The 27083-nt window shown below is 45.5% G+C and overlaps 1 protein-coding gene across 6 annotated transcripts in view; it reads left to right on the top strand.

Annotated features, from left to right (window-relative positions):
* PAPPA2 (pappalysin 2) overlaps window positions 1-19486 on the top strand; it is a 522663-nt gene extending 503177 nt beyond the window's left edge. For 5 of the 6 annotated variants that reach the window (XM_084977645.1, XM_084977647.1, XM_003130330.7 and 2 more), the window contains 2 exons: window positions 13952-14050; window positions 16211-19486. In XM_084977645.1, coding sequence (XP_084833771.1) covers window positions 13952-14050; window positions 16211-16285 — 174 coding nt within the window. In that variant the 3' untranslated portion in view covers window positions 16286-19486. The remainder of the gene's footprint in view (window positions 1-13951; window positions 14051-16210) is intronic. The other variant, XR_014816258.1, reaches the window with a different exon arrangement.
* Window positions 19487-27083: the final 7597 nt, after the last annotated feature.

The following is a 27083-nucleotide window of genomic DNA, read 5'->3' on the forward strand; positions in this document are numbered from 1 at the left end:
CTTTCCAGAGGGTTAGGAGAATGTGCAGATACTACGGTAGGGATGGAGACACTGGTTATAGGAATTGTTGGAGGGAGCAGAGTCAAGGATGGAGATGAGGATGATGGAAATAGGAGGCCAGGGGACCAAAGACAAATGATGACACAGTGTTGCTGCTATCCCGCAACTATCAGCAATAGGACCTAAGAGAGATGACTACTATTTCCAGCAACTTTGCTCATGCATTTGCCCGCCTTAAAGCTGTGTTATATAGGTATAGTCATTCTGTCCCCATAGCTGGGCAGGGTTAATGGTAGGATTCCCTGGGATTACTGGTCATAGTTAAAAGAGAAGAAATTTGACCAGGTTATCTGGTAGCCAACTCTGGGAGAACTACTTTCGACGTTAACAAGGAAATGTCGATACCCACAGTACCTGGGCTTGTTACACTAAGGAAGCAAACAGAATAAACAACTCCTGGTTCCATGGTATGCTTAATAACATTATTGGGTGTTTATTGTATAACAGGTGCATAATATGTGGACTTATTACATTATCACTCCTGTTTTACTGATGAGAAAACTGAGAGGCTAAGGATTCATTTACCTTTTCAAAACCTCAGAGCTAGCCAATGAACTAGTAAATGAACCCAGGCAGCTGATTCCAGAGTCCTTATCCTGTTCTTAAACTGGTAGGAAGTTTAAGATCAAACACGCAAATAAAGAGCACACAAAGTAGAAACACAGGACTGTTAGAAAACTCAGCGGAGAGTTTGTTGGGACTGCTTGTTAAGACCCCTCCCTGGGCTTTGCAGGCTTTAATCCACAGGAAGAGGAGGAAAAGGAGGCGGCCCAGAAACCCTGTTTAGGAGGGATAAGAGACCAAGGAAGTGAGACTGGATATTTTGAGAAACAGATGCAGCCGATCAGCAGATGAATGAATAAGATACACAGACAAGCGTCCCGTAGATAAAGAGAATGTAAACAAGACACTTGCACAGAGAATAGGTTCCATATGGGTGAAAGTGAGGCTGGATGGCTGGACCAATTAATGGAGAACAGAACAGCCAAGCTGATGGCCCAGGATGGCATGTCAGGTTGAGGATGGGAACCGCAGCAATCAGCTACACAAACTGAGCTGCTGGTAGACACAGGAACTAAACATGAGACCAGGGCTGAAAGAAACTAGACTACTGGCAAGAAAATGCTCTCGAATAAACATGCCACTTCCCTCCTGCCATTCCTCAACTTGGCTGGGCCTGGATATTACTGGGGATGATAAAAATGGCCATGTCTAAATTGTGGGGAAGACCTAGCAGACCTCGAGCAGGACCGAACTCTAGGGCTGTGTTTAGAAGGAAGAAAAGAAAATATGTAGAGCTCTCACTGTGAGGTATGACGAGGGTTTTCTGATCAAACAGGTTGTATTTCCCATGACTCCGTCCTTTGATTTTGTGAGAATTCTTTCTAGCTGTTTTATCAATGTGCTAATTTTTGAGAAAAGCTCAGCATGATTTGAGGAGATAAATCATCAGCAACAAATCTTCTCCATCGGTCTTCTCAAATATGACCATTTGTAAGCAAGTCCTGACAATTTGCCTTTGGAAGAACCCTCCCTTCTGCTCTTTACTGTTGTGCATTATGACCAGCCACTTCCGTTCTTCTCGGTTTGTATCTGCTGAGGTCAACTTCTACCTCCTCTTGATCCCTCCAGTTCTCTCCTGACCACTCCCCACACTGCCCCCAGATCTAACTTTTGAAGCACAACTTTTACCATGTTCTTCTGCTGCTCAAAAACAAACAAAAATTCCCAAACTTCCATTGCTCCCTGTTGGGACTATATCCCTCTAGATGGAGATTTTGACTTAGTTCCAAACTTGGGCCATTAATAGTTGAGGAAGAAAACTACAGATATATCTTTCTTTTTGCCATTTGAAATCTTGGCTTATATTTGCCCTCCTGCTGGGGTTTTTCTCCATATTTCTCTGCTCAAAACCTACCCCTTCTCAAAAATTAAGTCTAATCCCATTTGCCTCGTTAAGCCTTTCTGAAATGCCCCAACCCCTTTCCAATTCTGAACTTCTATACCTCTTATTGGTCCCATTAGTTACTGTGGAATTTGATCCTCCATTGGCCTGTGATTTTCTTCCCTATTGTTGCAGGTGCTGTTCAGGTTCTGCCTTATTCAGTGCTGATGCCACCAAATCTTGTACATAGGAGCACATATTGAATAGATATCCCAGGATTTCAGCAACTAGCTCCATGCCTGGCTTGTGGTATATGTTTTGAAGTTAAGCATCCCAGATGAGCTATTTCTCATGAACTTCTGTGACAGGGACTTTCCATCGGACAGAAAGTGGCTACTTCACACCCATCGTTATGGTAGAGATTGGACCAGGTGTGCAGTTCTGAGAAGCAAAGTGAGGCGCATCATTGTTATATGATGAGCAATCATCATTATCATATTTTGAATAATGCTGGGGACAGTGTGAGCATGTCAGGGTGGTTATAGCACAGGCCTGAGCATCAGACAGTGGCTCTGCATCTTTTCTAGAGACAGGTTCCTTAACAGCACTGATCATTGGGTTTTTTCATCTGTAAAGTGGGTTGTTGGGAGCGTTCGATAAGATTATGAGTACAGGCATTCCCATCATGGCGCAGCGGAAAAGAATCCAATCAGGAACCATGAGGTGGCAGGTTTGATCCCTGCCCTCGCTCAGTGGGTTAAGGATCCGGCATTGCCCTGAGCTGTGGTGTAGGTCACAGACATGGCTCGGATCTGGCATTGCTGTGTCTGTGACATAGGCCAGCAGCTGTAGCGTTGATTAGAGCTAGGTTGGAACCTAGCCTGGGAACCTCCATATGCTGTAGGCGTGGCCCTAAAAAGCAAAAAAAAAAAAAAAAAAAAAAAAAAAAGAATTATGAGTACAACTTACCATTGTACCTGATACACTGAAAATGCCATACCTAAAATAAAAACTAGTATCTTGTTTCTTTAAGATAGGTCGTAGTCACAGCTTATACCTGGAGCTTCCAGGGAAATTGTATATGTATGTTGCGTGTTTGTATATAAAATATAAATGCATATTTTAATGTTGCATCTCTGTATTATAAATATTATATATTAGTAATTAGATCCACATTTATATATGAACAGTATATATATTATTTATGCATAATATTTATGTGTACACATGTATATATGTGTGTACCTATATAAACACACATATTACATGTATTTGAAAGAAGGAGAGAATGAGAGAGAAAACAAGTGCTGTTGTTGGACCCCATGAAGACATAATGAAAATTCAAAGCAAAGTAGATTTAGATTTACCCTAGAGTGGAACATCCTCATGAAGAGCTGGGTGTCACAAAAGCCTTTGATTTCCTTCCACAGCTCTGCCACCCTAGGAGTCTCTGCTTTCTCCTTGAAATTTCTTTCAGTGTGAAAGAGGGAGAGGTGGAGGGAAGGAGGGAGAGAGGAGGGAAGGAATGAGAGAGAATGGGGAATAGAAAAAAAAAAAAAAGATACTCACCAAACAACAGGAGGGCCAAGAAAAATATTTAATCCAAACAATGAATATTGTCATTTCCTCCCACAGTCTGCATTCCCCGTCGTCGTCCATGGGCAGGCCTGGGGAGCCAAGAAAGCTGCCTGGCATGAGAGCGTGTGTGTGGCGGGGGCGCCTGGGGGCGAGCACGCGTGTCGGGGGCTGCGGTAGAACACTTCCATCAGCACCTCGGACCTGCTTCAACCTCCCATGAACTGCAGGCTGGAGGAGCCAGGGAACAGGGGGAGGTGTAGGCTCCAGGTCAGAGCAGGACCCCAACCATCTGCCTGGGCCTTCTTCCAGGGTGCCTGGGCTTTCCCGTCCCTGAGTCCACCTCTGACTCCTGCCGGCTTCCTCATCCTTTCACCTCCTTTGCCTTCCAGAGCTTTGTGAGCCCTTGAACAGAGCCTGTATGGCTTGAAGTCCCCATCTCTCTGGGGTGTGGTGCTGGCAGTGTCGCTGGCATAGTCTGGGGGAGGGGGAAGGGAATGAGGCTCCACCTACAGATGTGCCTGGGGCCAGGCAGAGGATCCCACCTGCATGGCCTGAAATTCTGCTCTCGATGTCATTCTTCTGAATCTTTCAGTTTGGGTCCACCAGAAGCTACTGTGAGTGAACCTCTACCTGGAACGCCATGCCAAGCTATGTTTTAAGAGGGATGTTTTAAAAGGGAGTAATTGATAGGAAGAGCAGATATCTGGGGAGGCTAGGAAATGAGATAGAGGGAAGGTATCTTATCTTGGAGGAAAGACTAGAGGAGTAGAAAGCAAAAAATACTCTGCCTTCTTAGTTTATAAAGTTGATTCTCCATGCATCTCATTCAGCAGATATTCATGAAGCATCTCCTCTGGTGCGTTAGGCATGGTGTTGACCCCAGGATCTTATTACTAATGGAAGGAAACAGCGGTGGAAAAGGGGGACAAACTGGAAGTGTCCCTGCCCCCATGGCCGTTGCAGAGTTCAGATCTGTGTTCAACATTTCTACCTCTGACCTTGAACCACAGTAGGCTGGCTCCAATTAGCTGGATCCCAGGCAGGAAATTCCCCCAAATGAAGAATTGTTCATTTTTTCCTCTCTTAAAGAAGAAAACCAGGAATACCCATCGTGGCACGGTGGTTAACGAATCCGACTAGGGACCATGAGGTTGAGGGTTCGATCCCTGCCCTTGCTCAGTGGGTTGGGGACCTGGCGTTGCCGTGAGCTGTGATGTAGGTTGCAGATGCGGCTCGGATCCTATGTTGCTATGGCTCTGGTGTAGGCCAGTGGCTACGGCTCCGATTGGACCCCTAGCCTGGGAATCTCCATATGCCAAGGGAGCGGCCCTGGAAAAGGCAAAAAGACAAAAAAAAAAAAGAAGAAGAAAACCAAATACCTCATAGTGAGACTGTCAGGAGAGCTTGCAGGCCACCTGCATAACCATGCCCCTCCTACTAGGAAATCAAGACGAACAAAATAGTGAGTCTTAGTGGGTCCACAGCCTCACTATGGAGACAGTAAGGAGGGCTGATGGTGTGTGGTCATCAGCTCCTGCTGGGAGGCCCAGCCCAAACTCTGCTATGTCACAAGTATCAATACTACTCCAGAGTCCAGCCACCAGGCCACCTGGGGGACTGCTGCCGCCTCATCTGACATCATCTTGAGAAGCACTGCTGCAGGGTTTGGGCAGGAGGGGAGTGGCACTGCTATGAAATCCAGCAGCAAAGGTCTGGAAATCACCAGCATCAGACCTGGACTAACTAACTTGCAGGATCAGCTGCTCCAGAGAAAAGGAAAAGCATAATAAGAGACAGGAGTGAGACCTGTGGAGGAGGAGAGAGATGGTTTTTGGGGGGCAGGTTAAGACATGGAGTTGATGGAGTTCCCGTTGTGGCTCAGTGGTTAACAAATCCAACTAGGAACCATGAGGTTGTGGGTTCGATCCCTGGCCTTGCTCAGTGGGTTAAGGATCCAGTGTTGCCGTGAGCTGTGGTGTAGGTCACAGACGCAGCTTGGATCCTGCGTTGCTGTGACTCTGGCGTAGGCCAGTGGCTACAGCTCCGATTCGACCCCTAGCCTGGGAACCTCCATATGCCACAGGAGTGGCCCTAGAAAAGGCAAAAAAAAAAAAGACATGGAGTTGGGCCAGGCAGTGACCTTGTGAGTAATTACGGAGGTTTGAGGAAGGAGTTGCGGGGGGCGGGGGGGGGGGTCAGGGAGAACAGGGTGCCATCACCGTCTCATGCAGATCTGATAAAACATGGGGGAGGTAAGGACCTACAGAGGTCTCACCACAGCTGGGTCCCCTCGGCAGCAGTGGATCGTGTGGTGACTGTAAGTTTCTTAACAGAGCGACAGACTGAAAATTTGCAGGAGGGTTTTGTCACTTTGTTAAACCCCTGAGAGAGTGTGACAAGGACTGTGGAGGGGAGGTGTTCTCTTTTCCTGTCTCTCTCATGAGAAGCGGAGTGCTAAGTCAGCAGAACCCAGAGTTTGCTGGCACAGACATGCCCTGAACATGCTGCCGCCCAGTCTTCACCATCGGGCCCTCGCTCCTCCCCGCACCCGGTGGGTGAGAGGTAAGAAGTACCAGGGCCATGCTGGGCCAAGAGGAGAGGCCACGTGGGGGAGCTGGCTGTGTGTGTTTGTAAGTGAGGTGGGCCGTCTGGGTCTTTCTTTGCAACTAAATAGAAGGAGCTGCTAGGAGGTTATGTTTGGCCGAAAAGCAAGTCACAGAGAGTCTTCTCACCTTCCTGTTTTCCTGCTGTGCCCGTCAGGGAAGAGGTGTCTGTGATGGTTTGAGGTTTTTCAGAGGCTAAGACACCCCAGTCACCACCACCAAGGTTTTGAGGAGGCCCTCGTTTCCAGAAGCCAGGCAGACCTTTCCCTCTCTGTTTGTCTAAGTCCCCGGACCCACTTTCCCATCACCTGACTCTCCTGCGTGACTCAGATGGGGGCATTTGTGGTGAAAGTGAAGGGAGCAGGAGGCTCTCAGGAATGAGAGGCCACAGCTTTGACTCTCAAGTGTGGGGAGCAGAATCTGGACATCTCTTTGACCAGAGTCCCTGTGGAGGAAACTCAGACACTAACCCACACGGGCAAAAGCAGTGGTATATCCTGTCACCTTTGTGAAACCTCAGTGAGTCCTGGCAGGGGGCCAGGTACTGTGCTAAGTCTTCTACCTCCATCCACTCATTTTTTTTCCTGACAGCGACCCTGTGAGGCAGGTGTGATTCCATTTGTGAACAAGGAGCCTACCTACAGCTTACAGGGCAGTAACTCGTTCAAGCTCTAGCAGTTGTAAGGAGCAGAGCTGGGGTTTAGCCATAGGTTTATCTCTTGCCAAACCCAAGCTCTGAATCACCCCACTGCACGGCCTTGAGTGACTTCCTGGGCAGGAGCTATTGAGCTCTAAGCACCTTGTGGCAGATAAAAATATTGCAGGTAAAAGAATTCACTTGACCTGATTTTGTTTTACTTTAAATCTCTGTTGCTCTCAGAAAAGATTCATTTTCACACTACTTGGTTATTCCTCCTCTAAGACTGTGCTTTGATTTTGGTTTCAAATAGATATAAGCTGATGATAATCAGGCTTCTCTTTCTGACCCTGTAAAGGTTCACACTTGCGTGCTCTCTCTCTTTTTTTTTTTTTTCCCGAGGATCTGGGGTCCATACACAAAAGCTGTGTGGCCTCACGTGAACCAGTAAAGCACAATAGACTGCAAGAGTAGACCTGAGTACTGATTTTCTCTAGGGGCCACCAAATGGGGATGTTTCTCTCTGCCCATCTAACAGGATGTGTATCTTCATCACCTTCCTCTCAATTATGTCTTTGCCTACTTACAGTTTGAAGCATAGACTCTTGGCCTTCAAGAAGGTACTCTTGTAGTTCCCTGGTTAAGGACTCAGCATTGTCACTGCTATGGCTCAAGTTTGATCTCTGGCCCAGGAACTTTTGAATGCCATGAGTGCAGGAAAAAAAAGGGGGGGGTGAAAGTAGATAGGTAGGTGCTCTTCACAGTTTCAATTCAATCGCTGGTAACCTAACAGGTGTTTAATATCTTAGTGACTAGTGACTTTGCCGAGGCCTGGATGGAATCATGGAGATTTCAGAGCTAGAAGGCAGGAGAAAATCTAAGTGAGCCAAGCTACCTGTAAAGCATCGCCCTATGACTATATCATTGCACATTGAGGCCTCGCAAATAGCTACTAAAATACCGACAGAGTCACTTGAAAGACCTCCCACTTTGCAAAGGCCGGAAACCTAGGCCCCTATTCCTGATTAGCTGTTCAAACCCAGCCACTTGGTCATAGATAGTATTTGCAAACATTTCTAGGAAAGCCAGGTTTTCACTCCCTTCTTTCTGGGCTGGTTTTCAGCTTTTTTGTTTTGGGGGCCCCTGGCAATTTCCATTCATCTCTTATTATCTAATTTATAGAGCTCAGATGATATGGATACATTTATTCAACCTTTTTAGATTGTTTATGGGGAGAACTTTAAAATGGTATATTCTACTGTCTTGTCTCACTCAGAGAAAAATATACACCAATACTCTACTCTGCACCTGGTAATAAGAGAGGAATCATGGGGGAAAAAAGAGGGGGGAGGAATCTGATCAGAACGTCTGTTAAGAAAATGTAGTTATAGCTGCTGGTGTCATATTTGTTCATTTGTTGAGAACACACAGTTCAGTTCAGGCACTGAATAGTAGCTGGGACTACAAAGATGAGGAGACTCTGAGCCCTTGACAGTGCGTTCTGAATATTCAGTCCTACGATGCGTCTATGGATAAAATATGCACTAGTACACAGGGGGACCTCTCTGGGTCTAGGAAGCCAGATGAGGAAGTTGCATCTAAGAAATTCTTCCCGCACACTCCCTCTCAGGGTATCTGTCGATTTTAATTTTACATTTTCCAAGAAGATTGTTGCAAACCCACATATGTGAGCTCATTGGCACCCTCCTACCCTACGGGGTGAGCCCGGGAGGAGTGGAGCAACTCCGTTTCCTCTTTTCCTCAGATAACTGCACTGAGCAGAAAAATGCCTGGCTTTAGCATTCTAGGGCCCAGAAATAAGTGTTTTGGGTTGCAGGCATCTGCTGACGGGATGGGAGCACAGTGCTGCTTCCTCCTGGCAAAATCAGCCCTCGGGAGTTGGGGCCGACCTGGCCCCCAAATCAGAAGGAGCTATAGTACCAGGTAGCTTATTTGGGTAAACTTTTAATCTGCCACTGAGAAAAACAGAAGTGAAGTTCTGGGGGGCCCTGGGGATTTGGGATTATATGTATGATCCTTTCCTGGTTTCTATATTGAATCGCTGGGTTCACTTCATTATTAATGTTCCTGCACCTGTGCCCTTTTTATAGAGGTGCCAAAGGAAATTAAGTTACCTTGCTTTCCCCCCAAATTAAAAGATAGTGAAATTATCAGATAGTGGTAGCATGGTACAGTAGAAAGAATATCAAATCAAGAATCAAGAAATCTGGGCTCTGTTCCCAGGATCGCCATTAACGAGACTTGCAAATAAGATAATTCACCTTTTCAAGGGGCCATTTCATCACTTGTAAAATGAAAGTTTTATACTAAATAGTCTTCAAGGATCCTTCCAGCCTTAGAATTGTATGTATCTATGGTGCTTTAAAGTAGCATTCTGGTCATCAAGAGTCCCTGGGGGGCCTCAAAGGCCTTCCCAGTTTTGCCCTGAGAGTCTAAGAGAGGCTTGCAGTGAAGCTCAGGCATTATGGACATTGTAGGCAGATCCAAGGGATAAAAGAATCAGGCTGGAGGTCACCATTCACTGGAGAGCCAGAGAGCTTCCATCTGCTGCAAGGACTTCACTGGGTGTGGCACCACAGCTGTCTTGGAAAAGGGCTTCTTTTGGCCTGATGCAGCCTAATCAATACGAAGAAATGGGTGTGGGTCTGATTTGTCATTCACATAACTAAAAAGATTTGATGGGAAATGATAGTAGGAGAAAGAAAATAGTGCTAGCATCATTCAAAAATGAGATTAGTGTCTTCTGGTATAAAACACTCCTCCAGGTGACAAATCAGGATTCTGTCCCATGCTTTGCCTCCTAGAGGGATATAATCACTTTCGACTGAGATCTCAGTCTTAGATTAGCAGAGCAGAAGGTCCGAAGGCTCAAACTAACCTTTCTAAAACCTCAGTGTGGTCGTGGGTTCTGTTGCAAGCTGTATAAGAAAAAATGTTCTTAATCGAATCCGCATAATAGAGGTTTCATCAGCCAATCAAAGTTTACAGAACTCTTCTTGACAGTAGGCTCTGTGATAAGCAGTCTGGGACCACCTGCCTCTCTGTTTGGCCCTCTTCCTCCACTTTGCAGAGTTTTCTCCGGCCCCTCTGCCCCTCTGAATCATCCAACGCTAAATTTTTTTCCACAGTGGTTGACTGTAGCAGAACCAGCCCTTGAAAGCTTATGCAGTGCCCAACCCACCCCAAATCTGAATCAGGTACTTCTCTCCTATCCTCATGTCTGTGCTGGCATGTATCATCAGAGGCTTTAACTGCTTACAGGGGCTTCTCTTGAGGACCAGAGCCATGTTTTATTTCTCTCTGTATCCCCACAACAGTACCTGGCACATACAGGTGTGGAATATAGATTGAGCGATTGAATGAATGACCACATCCAAAGGCAACAGACAGGGCTACCATCCCCATACCCAACTCCCCAGAACAACTTAAACAGAAAACATCACCAGATACTATAACACAAAGAAGGAGTTACCTTGGCTTCTGAGACGTGTTCAAAGTTGAATGGATAGGATAGACCAACAGCCTTTCCTCTTTGTATTTCATCACTTGTGCACAGCCGTTTATATGGCCCCCTCATCTGCCTGGAACACAGCCAGCTGGCAAGAAAAGGCTTCCTATAACATCTGAAATAAGTATCATCAAACTCATACATCATAAGAACACCCCAGCTTCTCTCTCAGATTTAAGTATTCATTTTAGAAATAACTCTACAAAGCTTGACCCATGAGGGTGTGTGTGTGTGTGTGTGTGTGTGTGTGCGCGCGCGCGCGCGCGCACGAGTGCTGAAGCAGGCTCATTTAGTAAAGGGGTAAATAGCCTAATGCAAAGAGCCTCCTTGCAAGCAAAAATGAAAAGTATTCATGTTAATGGCTTTGTAGTCTGTAAGTCAGGGAAAGGCAGGGAGACAGAAATTTTATAAAGGCTTTTTCTTTTGTCAAAATGGTTTAAGTGAAAATGAGAAAAGTGGCTCTTTAATCAGCTTTAGGAGTTCCGATCATGGCTCAGTGGTGAATGAACCTGACTAGTACTCATGAGGACATGGGTCCGATCCCTGGCCTTGCTCAGTGGGTTAAGGATCCAACGTTGCCATGAGCTGTGGTGTAGGTCACAGATGCGGCTTGGATCCCGTGTTGCTGTGGCTGTGGTGCAGGCCATCAGCTACAGCTCCAATTGGACCCATAGCCTGGGAACCTCTGTATACAGCAGAGTGTAGCCCTAAAAAGACAAAAAAATAAAATTAAAGAAATCAGCTTTAGGTATTTGAAAAAGTCACTTATGTAAGACATTGTATTTTCTGATGTTATAGGAAGATGAGGGGCGCGTATGGATGGGTAATGAAGACTTCACCCATGGACACATTGTGCAGAGAAACCAAGCCTTGACTTTCCCTTGGGGAGCTTTCCTGTCAGGAGGAGGGATGTCCCAAGTCTGGCACCTTTCAGTTATTGAAACTTGCTTCTCCCAGTCCACATCCAGTCTTCAGATACTTTATAAAAACTTTGGATCAATTAGTCATTTTTCTTTTCCTATTTTTTCCATTGTAACTTCGGACTCAAGCTGTCAAGCTTCCCAGGCACATGTTGCCATTGGAGACTCTGTTTGTTTAGGGTGGAGTAGTTGTTTTTGGCAGGTTAGGGGAGGAGCAAATTAATTCTAATAGGTATATAGTAAATTAAATGCTTGGGTCTTTCCAACCTTTTCTCTGTATTTCTGTTCCTTTTTGTAAGTTCTCATCTCTTCTCAGATGACCCTTTAAGAGCAGAAAAGAAGCAGCTTCTAGAAATCATATCCAGGCTATAGCGACCGAAGTCCAAGGCGACCGAAGTCCACTGGGACCTAGAAAGGGTCACCTAGACCATTTCTGCTCTTTTCAACATAGCTTCCCCTAATGCTCTTGAGATGAGAAGCCACCCTTGGGGAAGATGTTAGAAAGAAAGATTCCCCAGGATCTTTCTTTCATCCTTTCAAATATCTAAGTTGTTCTTATGAAAAGGAAAATTTGCTTTAGTGCTCCTTTAATCCCCCATACTGAAGAACATACTTGTATATGTAGGAAAAGTATTTTGGGTGCTCTTTGGATTTTTATAGACACTTACATGAAAAAGAAAAAAAAAAAAGGAAGCGATTAAGTTTTGCCAATGAGTCAGTAAGGGTTGGAGGAAGAGTAACAGATGCAGTGTTAGCTGAGGAAAATATACTCCAAACACTTGAAAAAGAAAACTCTGGGGGCGGGGGGTTATCTCAGTAAATGTATTCGGTCCTCCCGGGAGGACCCAAGACCGTCTATAGGTGTGAGGGATGCAGCTAGTTTTGTACTTTGATCCTATTGTTTGGCTGCGGTTGTAGATGCAATTCCTGATTATATAGTTACTCCAAGTTCTTCAGAGCCAGAGTAACTGGCTCCAGTGTTAGAGACAAATGCTCATCACAAAATATTTGTCTTTTATCCCAGTGAGGCCTGCGTTGAGAACAGAATTCATTTTCACTTCCTGCTCTCAACTGACATTGCTGTGCAGCTGTGCGACAGCTGTTGAGTTCCACCCCACAAGTAGCAGCTTCTCAGGGGTTGGCAAACTGGTATACATCTGGAATGATGTTCAAATGACCTCAGGACCCCATAGAATAAATCAAAACGTTGAAGTAAAAACTTGGATGAGCGCGTTCTGATGTAACGCAATTGCTGAAAATTATTTAATGGCCATTTTTTTTTTTTTTTTTTTTTTTTTAGTTTAGTGATCTATCTCATCAAAGCACAGTGAAATAGGGAACAGTCTTTCTTGTTGACATTTAAGGCGGGTGGGGGGAGAGAAAGTGATTTGCACATCTGAACTGGAAGGTAGCCTCAGGACTTAGGAGTCTGCTCTTTGTGGCCAAAGAGTTTGACCACGAGATGTTTCCTGAGGCTTTGCAATTGGGCATCCACTCAGGATGGGGGCAGCTGATGTGACTGAGTAGGTGGGCTGGCTGGGCTGGCATGCCTTCCGGGATGCTGTGGGACACTGTTTCCCTCTGAGAGTGGTTCTAGAGAAACAAGGCATTGGGCTGCTGAGCTATTTTTTAACCGCTTGTTGCTGTTCTTATCATACAGTCCCTTTTGGGGTGAAACACTCCATTAACTCTGGTTTGGCCTGGGCCCCTTTCCCATTTTGGTTCCTGTCAACTTGCAGCTGTAACAGGAGTAGATGGAAACCGTTTAGCTTTCTCTGCTCTAATGCTGTGTCTAGCTGCTGTGCGTGAAATAGCTATACATGGGGGACGATTTGTGCTCCTGCACTGGTGTCCCAAACCCTAGGGACACTCTGGACAGACATCATTTGAGGCTCTGTTGCAACCTATGACTAGCGGGTTTCTAAGTACAATTTCCAGGAGAAAGGGTAGAAATGATGGTCCTTAATCCGTGAGAAGCAGCAAAAAGTCAAGCCAAATGACTTCTAATCCCAAACTCTGCCTGACCCCAGCTGTGTGACCGGGGGCAATTTTTGTCATCTCTATTTATCTCTGTTTCCTCACTGATAAAATGGGACTTTTAAAGTCAGACCTAGAGTTCCCATTGTGGCTCAGCCCAGTAAAGAACCCAGCTGGTATCCATGAGGATGAGTGTTAGATCCCTGGCCTTGCTCAGTGGATTGAAGATCCGGCATTGCTGGGAGCTGTGGTGTAGGTTGCAGACTTGGCTTGGATCCCACGTTGCTGTGGCTGTGGTGTAGGCCAGCAGCTGCACCTCCAGATCAACCCCTAGCCTGAGAACTTCCATACGCCACGGGTGTGGCCCTAAAAAGACTAAAAATAAAAATAAAAAATAAAACAAGATAAAGTCAAACTGGCTTTTCCCAATGATCAGTACGTTAACATGTGTGAAAGTATTTTGTAACCCACATGATATAAAGACCTATTAGCATAAGAAAGTCAAATATTTGATCAAGGAATTGATTGAACCTCTCTGGACCCTACTGTAGGCCAAAAGCAGGTGCTCTGGGTGCACTTTGAAATTCCTTAGGTCCAATAGTCCCATCTTGAGACTTGTCAACTTCTTGAGAGTGTTAGGCCAATTGTAACCATGCCCCTGGGGTGCTCTCCCATAATATTGTCTCTTGCGCTCCATGGGTTATGTGGAGGGTGGAACAGAGTGAAGGTGCACTTAGACGCTGACTTCCCACCTCCTTGCAGCCTTTCCAAGCAGATGGTTGGTGTGATACCATCAACAACCGGGCCTACTGCCACTATGATGGGGGAGACTGCTGCTCTTCCACACTCTCCTCCAAGAAGGTAAGTGAGGGCACCTGGGAGTGGGAGGGCAGGGCATCAGCTCCAGGAAGCGAGGCGGCTACTTGGGTTAGCTCTCCTTGCTGGGGCAGCAACACTGGTTTTTCTTCAACGGTCAAGAGGAGGTCATTATAATAAACACACATTGAAGCTTCTCTGGTGACAGGATTGAGGTTAGTAATTTTAGGACAGGCTGTTAGAAAACATCCGTTCTCTCGTCAGTCCTGCAACTGCTTCGGAAAAGTCATGCTTCTGCTACTCACAGACTCACATCTGCTTATCATTGTCCAGGAAGTGTTTCAGTAGGCAAGAAATGATGCTTCCACCCCGTGGGGAGGCAGGATTACATGAAGTGATATCCAGTTATTATTAATCTTCATAGCTAAATAAATAATCCTAGCAAGTGTATTACCAGTGTATTGCACGTGTATGGTGAGCAGCCACCACAAGCTACCTAGAGCACTCCCTGGCCTGTATCCTGAATAGTGGTCCTTTTCCTTCTGCCTTTTATCCTGTTGCTCTGGGATCTCTTATATCAGAAGATACACTCAAGCTAAGCCTATAAAATTGAATAGACTGAAAGTTTGGAACAATATGGATGAAAATCCAAGGGGTCCAAAGATATTTGATGCTAGTTGGCCAATTTGGTGAATCAAAAATACGCAAGAGACGAGTTCCCTCCTTGAATGTATCTCCACAGTGAAGTCATACCTACGTGATTACCGCTACACAGACCTAACTACTCTGGCTCCTGATGGCCCTTACTTACTGATGGCTCACTCTGTGCCAGGCGTTCTTCTCACCACTGACATGAACCCACTTATTTAGTGCAGAGAGCTCAGGGGCTCATTGTATCATTGTTCAGTTTGGCTCTCTTTTGCTGCGAAAACCAGTAAATCCTAAACTATGAGAGAGAGATCAAGAGCTTGGATTGCAAGTCAGAAATCATGCCAACTAGTTCCTGGTCTTGTAGAAAGTAACTAGTCAAGGATCCCATTTCTACCCAGGAAGTCATAACTGCTTTGGAAGAAAGCAATCAATTCTCTCCCCATCACCATCTCACACTCAGCAAATCTAGGATTTGTCTTAATGGATTTCTGTGCCTGTGGCCAACATACACATGCATCTGGATTGAGAAAACATTTCATGCCCCCTACTGTTGACTCCTCAATCACACTTAATTCATATGTGAACATATGCTAGAAAATTCCCTCAAACATCACCACCATTGTCCAGCCTACTTGCCCAATGACCAAGCCCATCTCTTCAGTGTACTTAGACTCTTAAATGATATGCCAATGTATTTTTGTGTCATTTGCTCATCCAGACCCAAAGGGTAGACTCTTTGCCACTTTTACATCATGTCTCCTGAATGCCCAAATCTCTCTGAAGCTAAGTATGGACACTCAAAATGTATGTTTATCTGTTGGTAGTTGTGCAGGCAAGAAGAGAGCAACTTTTTCTGGACCCTCCCTGGCCTGGAGGAAGGCTAGTTACATAGCATGAAGGCAATCCAGCCATAAACAAGGGATAGAGAGATGCATTGTCTTACCAAGCCAAAGTATATCCTGGGTTCAAGAAGGGAAAACCCTCAAGTTTATGAAAATGACAGGGATGATCCTATGGCCCCCAGACACCAAAGAGTAGGAGACATAGAGCTGGGGTATAGAGCCTTGGTTTTCCAGATTCAGTGTAAGATGACCTGGACCTAAGTCACTTACCTCTCTTGACCTTCCCTGTAGGAAAAGATACTAACATTCATCTTTCCTACTCTGCATGGATTTTGTGAATATGCTAATAGCGACAAAAACATTAAAGCAGTAGTTTCAGACATGAGTGGGAATACTAGAAGTAGTAGTAACAGGTGTGAGAAGTGCCTGGAAATGTATGTTTCATACCCATCATCTTATTTAAACCACACTAACACCCTCTGGAGTCGCTGCGGTTGTTCTCCAAACTTTGTATATAAAGAAAGTGAAGCAAGGTTTACCTTGCCTAAGGAGACAAGGTAAATGAAAGAGCTGAGTGTTAATTTCAGTTCTGTGATACGAACACATAACCCCATGCTCCCTCTGGGACCAAGTGAGAAAAGCAAAAGCTGGTTGAAAGCATGACACTTGGTGCGACGATGGGTTATTTCAACGTCTCTTTGATTTCCCTAAGGTCATTCCATTTGCTGCTGACTGTGATCTGGATGAATGCACCTGCCGAGACCCCAAGGCTGAAGAAAATCAGTGACTGTGGGAATGAGCCCCTCCTTCCACTGCCCTGGAGGCAGTGAGAAAGAGAGAGCCCTCCACAAAAGGAAACAAAAGGTGAATGAAGAAGAAAGGTCATGAAGGGAGGGACGGATGAAGAACATGGAGAATCTTATAAGAAACTCAAGAGGATGTTTATAGGTGCCAACTATTGCATCAAGTAGTCCAAGTAAGGAAGAATCATAGGCAAAAAAAAGTTTCTTCAAAGAGGCAGTTGATTTAAAGTGGAAAGAAAAATACGATAGATATACAAGGACCCTCCTCCCATTTATATTCTCTCCAACCCCATCGTGAATTCTTGCCCTGCTTCCCACTCTGCACCCTGTCAACTATTCAGCCCTACCCAACTTGTAAACTAGTACCAAAATACTAGAAGAGAAGCTGCCAGGGACACTCTGTTAATACTGGTTTCACATGGATTGCCACCCTTCAGGGCTCTTCTAATCTAAACTGGCTCGCTCCCTTTCTTTGTGTAGTCTCCCTTAGGAATATCGAGGTTAGTGATTAATTCTTTATAAGTATTTAAACATAATTATATAAATATATTATATATATTATATTTTTTGCCGTCTACTAAGCTAAAAATTATTCATGGTTCCACACATGCTGCTGTGAAGTTCACATCCAAAATGAATGCTGAGGGTTTGAGGACCGAGAGACAAGTTATTCTACCATCGTTCTAGTCCTAGGGGCTGGCAGGTTGAGAGGGAACTGGAGAAGGAAGGAGAGCGATCAGATGCAGTTTTTGATGATAATATGTCAGCTAATCATCTTTTTATGAGCTGGGAGCTGGGCCCAGTTGGAGAAGATGGGGTCTCGGAATGATAATACTAAGAGGCACAGAAAAGTGGGTAGGGGGTATGCATTGGTGATGGGTCCAGGAAAACTAGACTAGGATCCATCCAAAAAGAATATATTCTATTCACTTCTCCGAATTCCTAGCTGCACTTGGTGAGACCCAGGATTTTCTACACTTCCATGTGTGCCTGTTCCAAGTGTGGCTCTCAGCCAGCCACTCAGTTAACAAGTTTGTATGAGGGCTCTTTCTCTGATCACCAGGATTACAGGAAGTCACGCATTCCTCATTCTTGGCCTGTGGTCTCACTCATTCTAAGTCCCCAAGCCTGGCCATCATTCACAGCCACATGACCTATTGTTGATTTTCTGGGGAAAAAAAAAAGACTGTCATGGAAATGACATCGGGAAAAGGTGGGAGGAGATGGAAGAACAGGCAGGGATGGAGGAGCCAAGGGAGGCAGTAGACAGGGGAGAAGTCAGGGTTAATCAGAGCGCAGGGCCAGGGAGGATGAAATGAGTCAAGGAAACTCAACCTTGTTCCAAGTCTCCCAAGCAGACCAAATGGGATCCTTTGCACAAGGCAGAATGGGAGTTAAATTCTCTTCAAGTGCGATGTGTCAAATCTGTGTCCCAGAGAGTTCCTTTGGAGCAAGCTGTAAAATACATGGAGCAAGGGTGACACTCTGTGGGGAGAGAGAAGCATTTCAACGATTTGGGGTCCATTTTGTCCTCGTTACCCTTTCTTGCTCAATCGTTGGACTGTACGTGAAATGACCAGGGTAACCTGCCTCTCTGTTTACATCCAGGCTGATGCTCCCTGCATGTGGTCTCTTGCAGTTGTTTTTTGGTAATGATTTATGGATGAGGCCTTGGAGAGGGAGGGTAAGGAGCTAGTTTCTTGTTCAACACCCCAGTTTATCATCTCAGGAAGGGCTGGGAGGTTTGCCTCCCTCCAAGCCTCTTCTCCAGTGGAAGGGAAGAAAGGACAGGCACAAGTTCAAGGGCAGCCTTGGGCTCTCTGGATCTCCTTCCTGCACTTTGGCTCTGACTGCAGTATTCTACTCTTCCCATCCACCCTGAAGCAAGGGCTGTGCAAATAGAAAGGGGAAATACCAATCCCCCACCCCCACTATCTTGAACCGGATTTTATGTAGGAAAGAACAACATTCTGGAATGAAGTTAAAAGGAGAAGGCAACATACACATATTTACCTGCGGGGATGTGAAGTGAGAGCAGCAGAGTCACTGGGGAAAGGAAAGAGCAGCGTCTGCCCATCGAAAATATACCTGTCCTCTGTATTTACAGCCCTAACAGCAAGTATTGCCTGGATGCCTGCTGGTGCTTATCTGGGTTGGCATTCAGTGCCCCCCAAGAAGAGAATATTTGGGGGATTCTGATAGGTCACAACATGGAAGGGACAATAGAAAAGTTTAGATGCTCCATCTTAAAACAGTTGTGAAATCATTATCCAAAGTTCTTGAAGCCGGCAAACTGTGCAGGGAACCCTGTCCTGTCTGAGACTGAGGCAGCAGAGCTGTTACCCTGGGCCCTGCAGGGCTCAGGGAGGCTCCAGCACGGCCCCTCCCCCAGGAACTCAGAGACTGCGCTTCACAGTGCAAGACTGGCCTGTCCCCCTATAGGAATCACAGGACATTTCTCTTTTGTACTCCATTTAAAAATATTTTATTATCTGTGGGCAACATCTGCACTCCATCACTGCCCTGGGAATGTGAGCGGTGGTGTGTGGAAAGCCCTTCAGGCAGAAGGCTGCCTAGCCCGAGTCGGCTCTGGCCATTCAGAGACAGCAGGTTCCCCCAACCTTTGTTCCTGGAGCCTGTGCTTTGCGCTCCTCAGGTCCCTGATAAAGCTGAAGGTCTGAGATGCCATGGTCACAGATCCCCAGTGGATATCAGCTCCACTGGCTCCATGGGTCTGTGTTCTGCGGCTCTTCCCACCCACAAGGCCACAGAGGCTCTACCATCAGTTCTTTGTTCCAAAATCACTTCTCTGCTTCCTCTTTTTCCTAGTAAGTAGGAGCGCTGGTGTCCACGTTGCCTGGGGCTGCAGGACTCTGGTGATTAGCATAACAGCTCCGACCAGAGAGACTAGATTGGAGGGAGGAGAAGGATCAGCTGGCAAACTTGCACCTGAAGTGAAGAGCTGCTCTTGATTCTCTCCTTTCCTTCCCTCCATTACAAGGCATTGGATTTGGCACTTCCTCTCCTCTGAGATCCCTATTGAGTGTGACCGTTTGCACCCCAAAGGGATGGTTTGATTAGGAACGTAGTGAAAAGAGCGGATCTACTGTATTGTAACGTAAAACAGCTACAGCCAGTTATTTTGTAAGATTATAAGATGTTCATTAAAAAATCAGCACACAGAATGGGAAGTGTCTTCAGTGTCTTATTCTTCGTTTAAATCATTCCATCACTTCCAAGTTGCTTTTCATTTGCTCGTGCCCGGTCCAGACATCCATCATTGATTAATTGATTGATGAGTCCTTTCAGTCACTTAAAAACTTTTAAGTAAATGGTGCACATAAAGAAGATAAACATGAAGGTTCCTGGGAAGAGATGACATATTCAAAAGCAGAATGATGTCAAGTGTCTCATGAGTTGTAGAAGTAAAATGCAAGAGGAGTTCCCTGGTGGCTTAATGGTAAAGGATCTGGTGTTGTCACTGCTATGGCTTGGGTCAGTGTTGTGGCACATGTTTGATTTCCCCATGCCTCGGGATATGGCAAAAAAAAAAAAAAAAAAAAAAAAAAAAAAGAAGAAGAAAAAGAAAATAAAATGCAAGAATCACAGTTCAGAGGAAATAGACATTACTCCTGGATGCCAAAGGGAGGCATTATTTGAAAGATGGTCTGTGACGGTTGCTTATGAGCTTAATAAGCAGAAACGGGAAAGAGGGAGAGAAGCATCCCTGCAAAGTGGAGAATGGGATTGACATTATGGAGGTAGGACTAGGAAAAGGGCCAGGTGAGAGTGAATCTCCCTGGAGCACCCAACTTGGCTGGAAAGTAGAAGGCAGCTGACACATGCCCTACGTTTGGCATAGACAGTCTTATTTAATCCTCAAAAACAGATCTACAGCTTCCATAGTCTTGTTTCACAGATGTGGACACCAAGTGTAAAGAAAGTCCTCTAAGGTCATGGGCCTGAAACTAGGTTCAAGCCTGGTCCCATCAGACACCAAGATATAAAAAGGAAAAGAAAAATGATGGTTCATAGGATGGGAACAGGGAAAGGGTGGAGGTAGAGAGAGATGTCAAAGACAATGCCTCTGCACTATTTTTACACCCACAAAGCTTATCATCACCGACAGAAAAGGGAAGCCAAGAGGAGTAAATTGTTGAAGAAAAAGCATCACTTTGCTTTATGATAAGATCAATTTAAAAGCCAGCTAGATAACTAGTTGGAAGTTTCATATAAAGCAGTGTTCAGCACACTGGAGGAGGCTTCTGCAACTGGTCTCCGGCCTGGCCAGGTACCACCTGCTGGTCTAGGTGGTCATCTCAGTACATCTGTGAGCCGTTTGGGAAGGCCTGTGGAATTAATAGAAATGTGAGCTCTGGGAGTTCCCATCGTGGCTCAGCAGAAATGAATATGACTAGTATCCATGAAGATGCAGGATCAATCCCTGGCCTTGCTCAGTGGGTTAAGGATCTGGCATTGCCATGAGCTGTGGTGTAGTTTGCAGACATGGCTTGGATCTGGCGTTGCTGTGGCTGTGGTGTAGGCCAGTGGCTACAGCTGTGATTTGCCCCCTAGCCTGGGAGGCTCCATATGTCACAGGTGGGGCCCTAAAAAGACAAAAAAATGTGAGCTTGGAATTTGAGAGATAGATATGTGACTAGAAGTAAACATTAGAGAATAAAAATGTTACATGACATTTTCTTTATGATTTGTAAAGTACCTTCATGTGCTTCATTGCAACTCATGGGTTAAGCAGAAGGACTTTTTTTGTTGTTGTTCTTCTTCCATTTTACAAATGAAGAAACTGTGTCTTGGAGAGGCCATGGAAAAATTTAAGTTCGTATAACTAAGTGCAGGTTGGGATGGGAATCCAAGGTTTCTGTCCCCAAACATGACGTGGTTTGTGCTACATGCAGCTCAGTGTACTAGACCCAGAGTGAACCCAGACCCAGTTGAAATGGGAAAGTTAAATGTCTTTCTCTTTGTTTATGTTTCAAGGTGCTCATTGGTTTCCCAGTGGCTTTCTTAGTAGCTGGTGAGTGGAAAACTGAGAGCAAATCTTCTGGAGCATCCTTCCAGGGCCCTCTGCTCATGCCAGGCCCTGAGCATAAGCAGATGCCCCTGCACATGCCAGGGAGCCGGCTGGACTCAGACATCTGGCGAGGCTGCCTGCTCCCTAATAGCTTCCCCAGGGAGAGTCCTGGAGAGAGACTTTGGAGCTCTGGTTTCCATTGACTGACAAACTTAAATGACAGGATGAGTCACCCGTCAGCTGGGAGACTCACTGCTCTTAGATTCAGGCCAACCGGATGACGAGGGGCTCAGGATGGGGATGAGGGTGATAGGTTTTGCACTTATACATAATGCCAGGGTATCTCTGGAACTGGCTTTGGGTCATCTCTTTTTAAGACCACTGGTTCTGGGCCCCTAACATTTATTTCACTTTTCCCAATGGTTGGGCTCCTAATACATGTCTACACCCATAAAACCGTCTATATTTGCCCTGGGTATTTAGGTCTGGAACAAAGTAAGATTCATTAGAGAATAATGGTTATTTTCAAGAGTGTGATTTCCTGATGAGCCCTCTTTTCATTAGTTTTTTTTTTCCTCCTTTATTGTGCCACTAGATTCTCAGGTTACACTGCCACCTATTGGTAAGGACTGGTGTGCCAATGGCCAAGGCCATTCTTGGAATGGAATCTACACGTCAAATCTGCTTAACCTTCCAAATCAGTAAAATAAAACCATCCCTAAGCCTTGAAAAGATAATCCAGAGCAACTACAATTTGCTAAATGTTCTTCAAATCAAATTTTCTTCTTGGGATAATTTAATATAGACAAGCTTCCTTTTCCCTGTCTTTGTCCACATAAAAGTCACTTATTCAAATGCAAAAAGTAAATAAATACAGGGAGAGCGTTGACTTTTTAATGACCACCCTTCGCATTGTGTCAGTATGCCTTTCCTCTCCAGGAGGTAGCAGCCATTTGAAGACCTCTGCTTTAAAAAAAAAAAAAAAAAAAAAGTTTGGATGCAGAGAAGTCACGTATTTAAATCTTCCAAAAGGCTATGGAGCTTCAGGAATGTTCCCACACCACGCCTCCGCCTCCATGTGAGCAGTCCAGAGTGCTTTCTGAAGAGGAAAGCCGAGTTGTGTTAGGACCTGTGTGATTTCCAAGGTTTGTTGGGAGTGACCCAATACCCTTTAGAATGACCTGTAAGAGAGTTCCTACAGCTTCCTAAGATGGCCTGGGAAATAATGCTTATTAACTCAACCTTGCTCTTGGCTTCTCTACTTTGCTAGGTGGCCTGCTGCAGGGACCTTAACTCTGAGAAATCAGACAGTGACTGAGGAACAGTAAAACAACACAAATGAGACATGAGACGTATTCAGAGAGGTACCAGGAGGTGGCACAGCTAGTAAGTGGCGAGCCGGGATTTGGGGCCTGGGTGTCTGGCTCTCGGGTCTTGCACTGATGCTCCATGCTCTAATCAAACACTCCCTCTCCCTCTCCAGGGAAACCACACCCAGAAAGCACAGTACTTTGTTGTGTAGGTTCTCAGGCTTGAACTAGCCTCCAAAGACTGAGGTAGGAGTTCCCGTTGTGGCTCAGCAGGTTAAGAACCCGACATAGTCTCCATGAGCATGTGAGCTCAATCCCTAGCCTTGCTTAGTGGGTGAAGGATCTGGCATTGCCATAAGCTATGTCATAGGTCACAGATACAGCTCAGATCTGGTGTTGCTGTGGCCATGGTGTAGGCCTCAGCTACAGCTCCTATTCGACCCCTGGCCTGGGAACTTCCGTACGCCTCAGGTGGGGGCCTTAAAAAGAAAAAATGAAAAAAAAAAAAAAACCCAAAAACTGATCTATTCACATAACGTGTCCTTCCCCGGGCTGTCCTATCTACTTGTCTAGCATTAAGGGCCTCACTATTTCCCAGGACTGCACATTTTATATTTGAACTGTTCTGACTTCAGTGAAGACAAAAAAATATATCCACACAGCTGGTCTTATTCAATAAATATTAGTTGAGCACCTACTCCGTGCTAGGCACTAGGGATGCAGCAGCAAATACAAAGTTTACCTCCTCCTGGAGCTTGAACAGAAGTTGGTGGAAAAAGATAGTGTACTTCGGTATATAGATATATGTCTGGTGAAGAGTGCTACAAAGAAAACTAAAGTGCAGTTAGTGGGGTGAAGAGTGGCTGGGGTGGGGAGGTGCACATTTATGTAGAGAAGATCTGTGCATGCTTCTTGATGAGCAGGAAGGGAGAGAGAGTGAGCCCCTGGTGAGTAAAGAGTGAGCCAGCCGGGGAGCAGCAGGGGTGAAGTGGGAGAGAACTTGGTGTGTCTGCGGAAGAGCAGAGAGTCCAGCATGGCTGGAGCAGAGCAAGGGAGGTAGGTGAAGGCAGAGAAGGATGGGGGCTCAGGAGGGGTTCTGGAGGGTCTCCTTAGCTGTGGTAATGGCTTTGGCTTTCACTGGAAGCAAAGGAAAGTAGTTTCCTACAGCAGCTTCTCTGAATCTGCACATGCTCCATCACCATCTCCTCTGTAACTTCACGTCCATCCTCATCCTTTCCGTTTGCCCTCCTCTCATCCTGGCTTGGGCTGTGGTAAGGTTACCCAACCTCTTCTCCCAGTGCAATCCACTGGCACTTGGCTTCCATCACCTCTCCTAAAGCGCAGCTCTCGTCCAGGAACCCGGGACTCAGGGAGAGAGTTCATGGTGTCTGCCTCTCCTAAAGGGGCAAACCAGTCTCAGGGCAGCCAAGCTGTTACACTGACCTCTTGCTGCTTCTGAACTAGCATATTCCCACCCCCATCAAAGAGGATGTGACCCCACTCCTGATGCTTTTGCTTGTGCTAATCCCTAATCCCTAACCCGGATGCCTTCCTTGTCTCCATACGCCCCAGAGCTGCTCATTTGCCCAGTCTCATATTCTCTAGTTTCATGAAGCTGCACCCCCCACCCCCATCTGATGAGATCACTGTGTCCAGGAGCCCTTATTGTGTCCTCTCCTGGGGTGATCCATCTGGTTGACTAATGTTTTGTTAGCTGTGTTCTTGTCTTTCCCTCCTATTCAACTATATTCTCTTCGAAGCCAGGTGAACTCAGAGCTCCTCTAGGGCATTTGATGCCTTTTCGGAGTAGAAAAAAGCATCCTTTCATCTTAGTGAAAGCAAACCATTGCCAGAGACCATGGCTTGGGAAGTGTAGCACAGGCGGGATTTTTGGTCACTTTCACTCCTAGGACCAGGCAGCCTCAGGCAAGATACAACTTCACAGCTCTACACGGTGGCCCTAAAAACACTATCTTACAGGGTTTTGGATTTCTGGAACTGCTTTGCACAGCGCCCTACACGAATAAAACTTTGACACTTGTGGAATCGAATCTCCGTCCTGATTTTTGTGGATATGAGAACCAAAAGAAAAGAGAATGTTGTGTTCGGGGTTTGAAATGGGTGGATGAGCCTGTGGACACTGGAGCTTTATGCTCTGAGCAGTTCTTTAGTAATAGTCCGAGTAACAATGATGACACAAAGCCAGCGCTGAAGACTGGTTTGTGAGTGCATAGTATCAAAAGGACTTGTTTTGAAGTTGACCATTGAAGTCAGGGTTTGTCAGTCTGTTGAGTATGTTGAGATTTGCTTTAGCCCAGCTAAGATGTACACATTTTGGTTTTAGGCAAGAGGTCCCCATGGATTAGGAAGAAGTAGCAACTCTTTATTGGGCAAGATAGATAATCTGAGGGACAACCTCACCTGAGATGAGGTTGAGTGAGCTTCAGCAAGTTATTTAATGGCTTAAGACTCTACTTGCCCATCTGTAAAGTGGAAGGATAACTTATAACTTAAAGAATTTTGGTTTAGATTTATTACAGTCAACATGAAGTGCCTCCCTTTGAGCTGGCACTTTTTAAATGGTGGTTGTAAGTATTATCATCCAAGTTAAATAGAAGTGTCCCTAGTACAGAAGGAATCAAGTAGAAATGGAGTAATGGGGATGGTGATTGGCTGGTTTTTGAGTTTCCATGCACTTTTTGGCCTAGGCTGTGCACTAATGTAATGGGCTGGTTGGCATCCTCTGTGTCTCTCTGTGTCTCTCCTTTTCTCTCTTTATTTCTCTCCCTTTCTCTGTCACACACACACACACCCCCATATATACACCCTCACATGCAACTACGTGTTCTATGAACCTTTGGCTATGTTTTAAATATCATTTAAAGCCATGTCTTGCCAGTTTGAGGAGCCAGATTAGTTAGAATGTGACTCTGATTCCAAGTATTAAGGGAAGGGAAAAAAATTTATTTAAACTATGACAGCAAGGCAATATAATTTATTCGCAGCTGTAGAGGGTCATGACAGAGCGTGTTCTGGGGCTCTGGCTGGACAGCAAACTCACGAATCAGCAAACTGTATCTGCTCATAATAATGAAGTTTTAGATGATGGTTAAAAGGCCCCAGGCAATGGCCATGGTTTGGGGAGGGTAACAAGCTTTCCTCTAGATGTAAATGAAGTTCCTGGAGATACCACGGCATTAAGACTTGACTGTCTGAGTAAACTTTGGTAGGAATTGTAGGCATTTGTGTATTCATCTTGCTCATTCAGAAAGTACAGACTTCAGAATCAAGACCTAGTGTGGACTCCCAGCTCAAGGAGATGTTGGGCAGATGACTAAATATTTTAGGGCCCATTTGTAAAATGGGGGGTGAGTTTATATTTGGAGGGTTGTTATGAGCACTCGGTAGGGTAACCTTAGTGACCCCTGAAAGCATTTGGCCTGCAAAGTGCTCCAGGTGAGTTTCTTTCCATAGCTGAGCTGGAGCTCAATAAATACTTATTAATGAATGAATTTCCTTGTTTCTTTTTCAATGAAGTGTCCCATATCTTCCTAGTAGCATTTCAGATATACTTAAAATCTCACCACTTGTTTCCAGTTTCTACTCATGCTATAGCTTAGACAAGAATTTCCTCTAAGCTATTTAAAGCTTCAGGGAAGAAGGAAAAGGAGAGAAAAATGTTGAGTGTGAAAAAGGGTTGAGTCTGGCAAGACCTGGAGGTGAAGGCAAGGTCAGACTGGCAATATCTTCTCCAGACTCTAGGGGGAGCGCCAGGCCTCCTTCCTGGTAGATAACTTGGCCAGCAGTTGACCTCACTCCCTCATTCTTATCAGGTTTTCTAAGAATCTCCTGGCTAGTGAAAGCCACATGTAACCAATGGGCTTCTGACACAAGACCCTGTCTTGACCTCACGCTTTGGTGTGCTCTCTAAATCCAGCTCTTCAAGTCATGCCAGCCCCACCCCGTCACTGCTGTTGTGGTCCTTTGTCTCCTGGCACCAGCATCTTTCCCGACTTGCCTCTTCAAACCACTGCCACCCACTTTCCTGTCACTAACACACACCACAGATCTGTCTTCTATTTCATCAGACTGTGAGGGTTTCAAGATCCCAGGTCTACCCCACAGGGAGAAAAACACCTTGGAGAAGGGCAGTTGACAAAGCAAAAGGCAGAAGTGAAATCAGCAGGGGAGAACTTTCAGAGTGCCTACTCATACCCTGAAGAATGTCAGGCTCAGAGTTTTTGGGGAAAAAAATAACTTGTAGATCAAGTCTCTTTTGGCTCTTTGCGGAGTTTTCCAAATTTCTTCTGGGAGGCCCTCATTCTGTGGCCGGGGATAGGAAAACCCATACCTGGGAAGCCAGCTTGTCTTTTCCAGGCCTGTCTTCATCCTGAGTAGTCCTGAGGGGTAGGGCAGTCCTTGCTAGTGGCCTGGCCCCAG

Source organism: Sus scrofa, chromosome 9 (assembly GCF_054392235.1).
Source record: "Sus scrofa isolate SSC_HxYL_T2T_F1_AM1 chromosome 9, Sscrofa_HxYL_maternal_Yorkshire_Landrace_v2.0, whole genome shotgun sequence".
NCBI lineage: Eukaryota > Metazoa > Chordata > Mammalia > Artiodactyla > Suidae > Sus > Sus scrofa.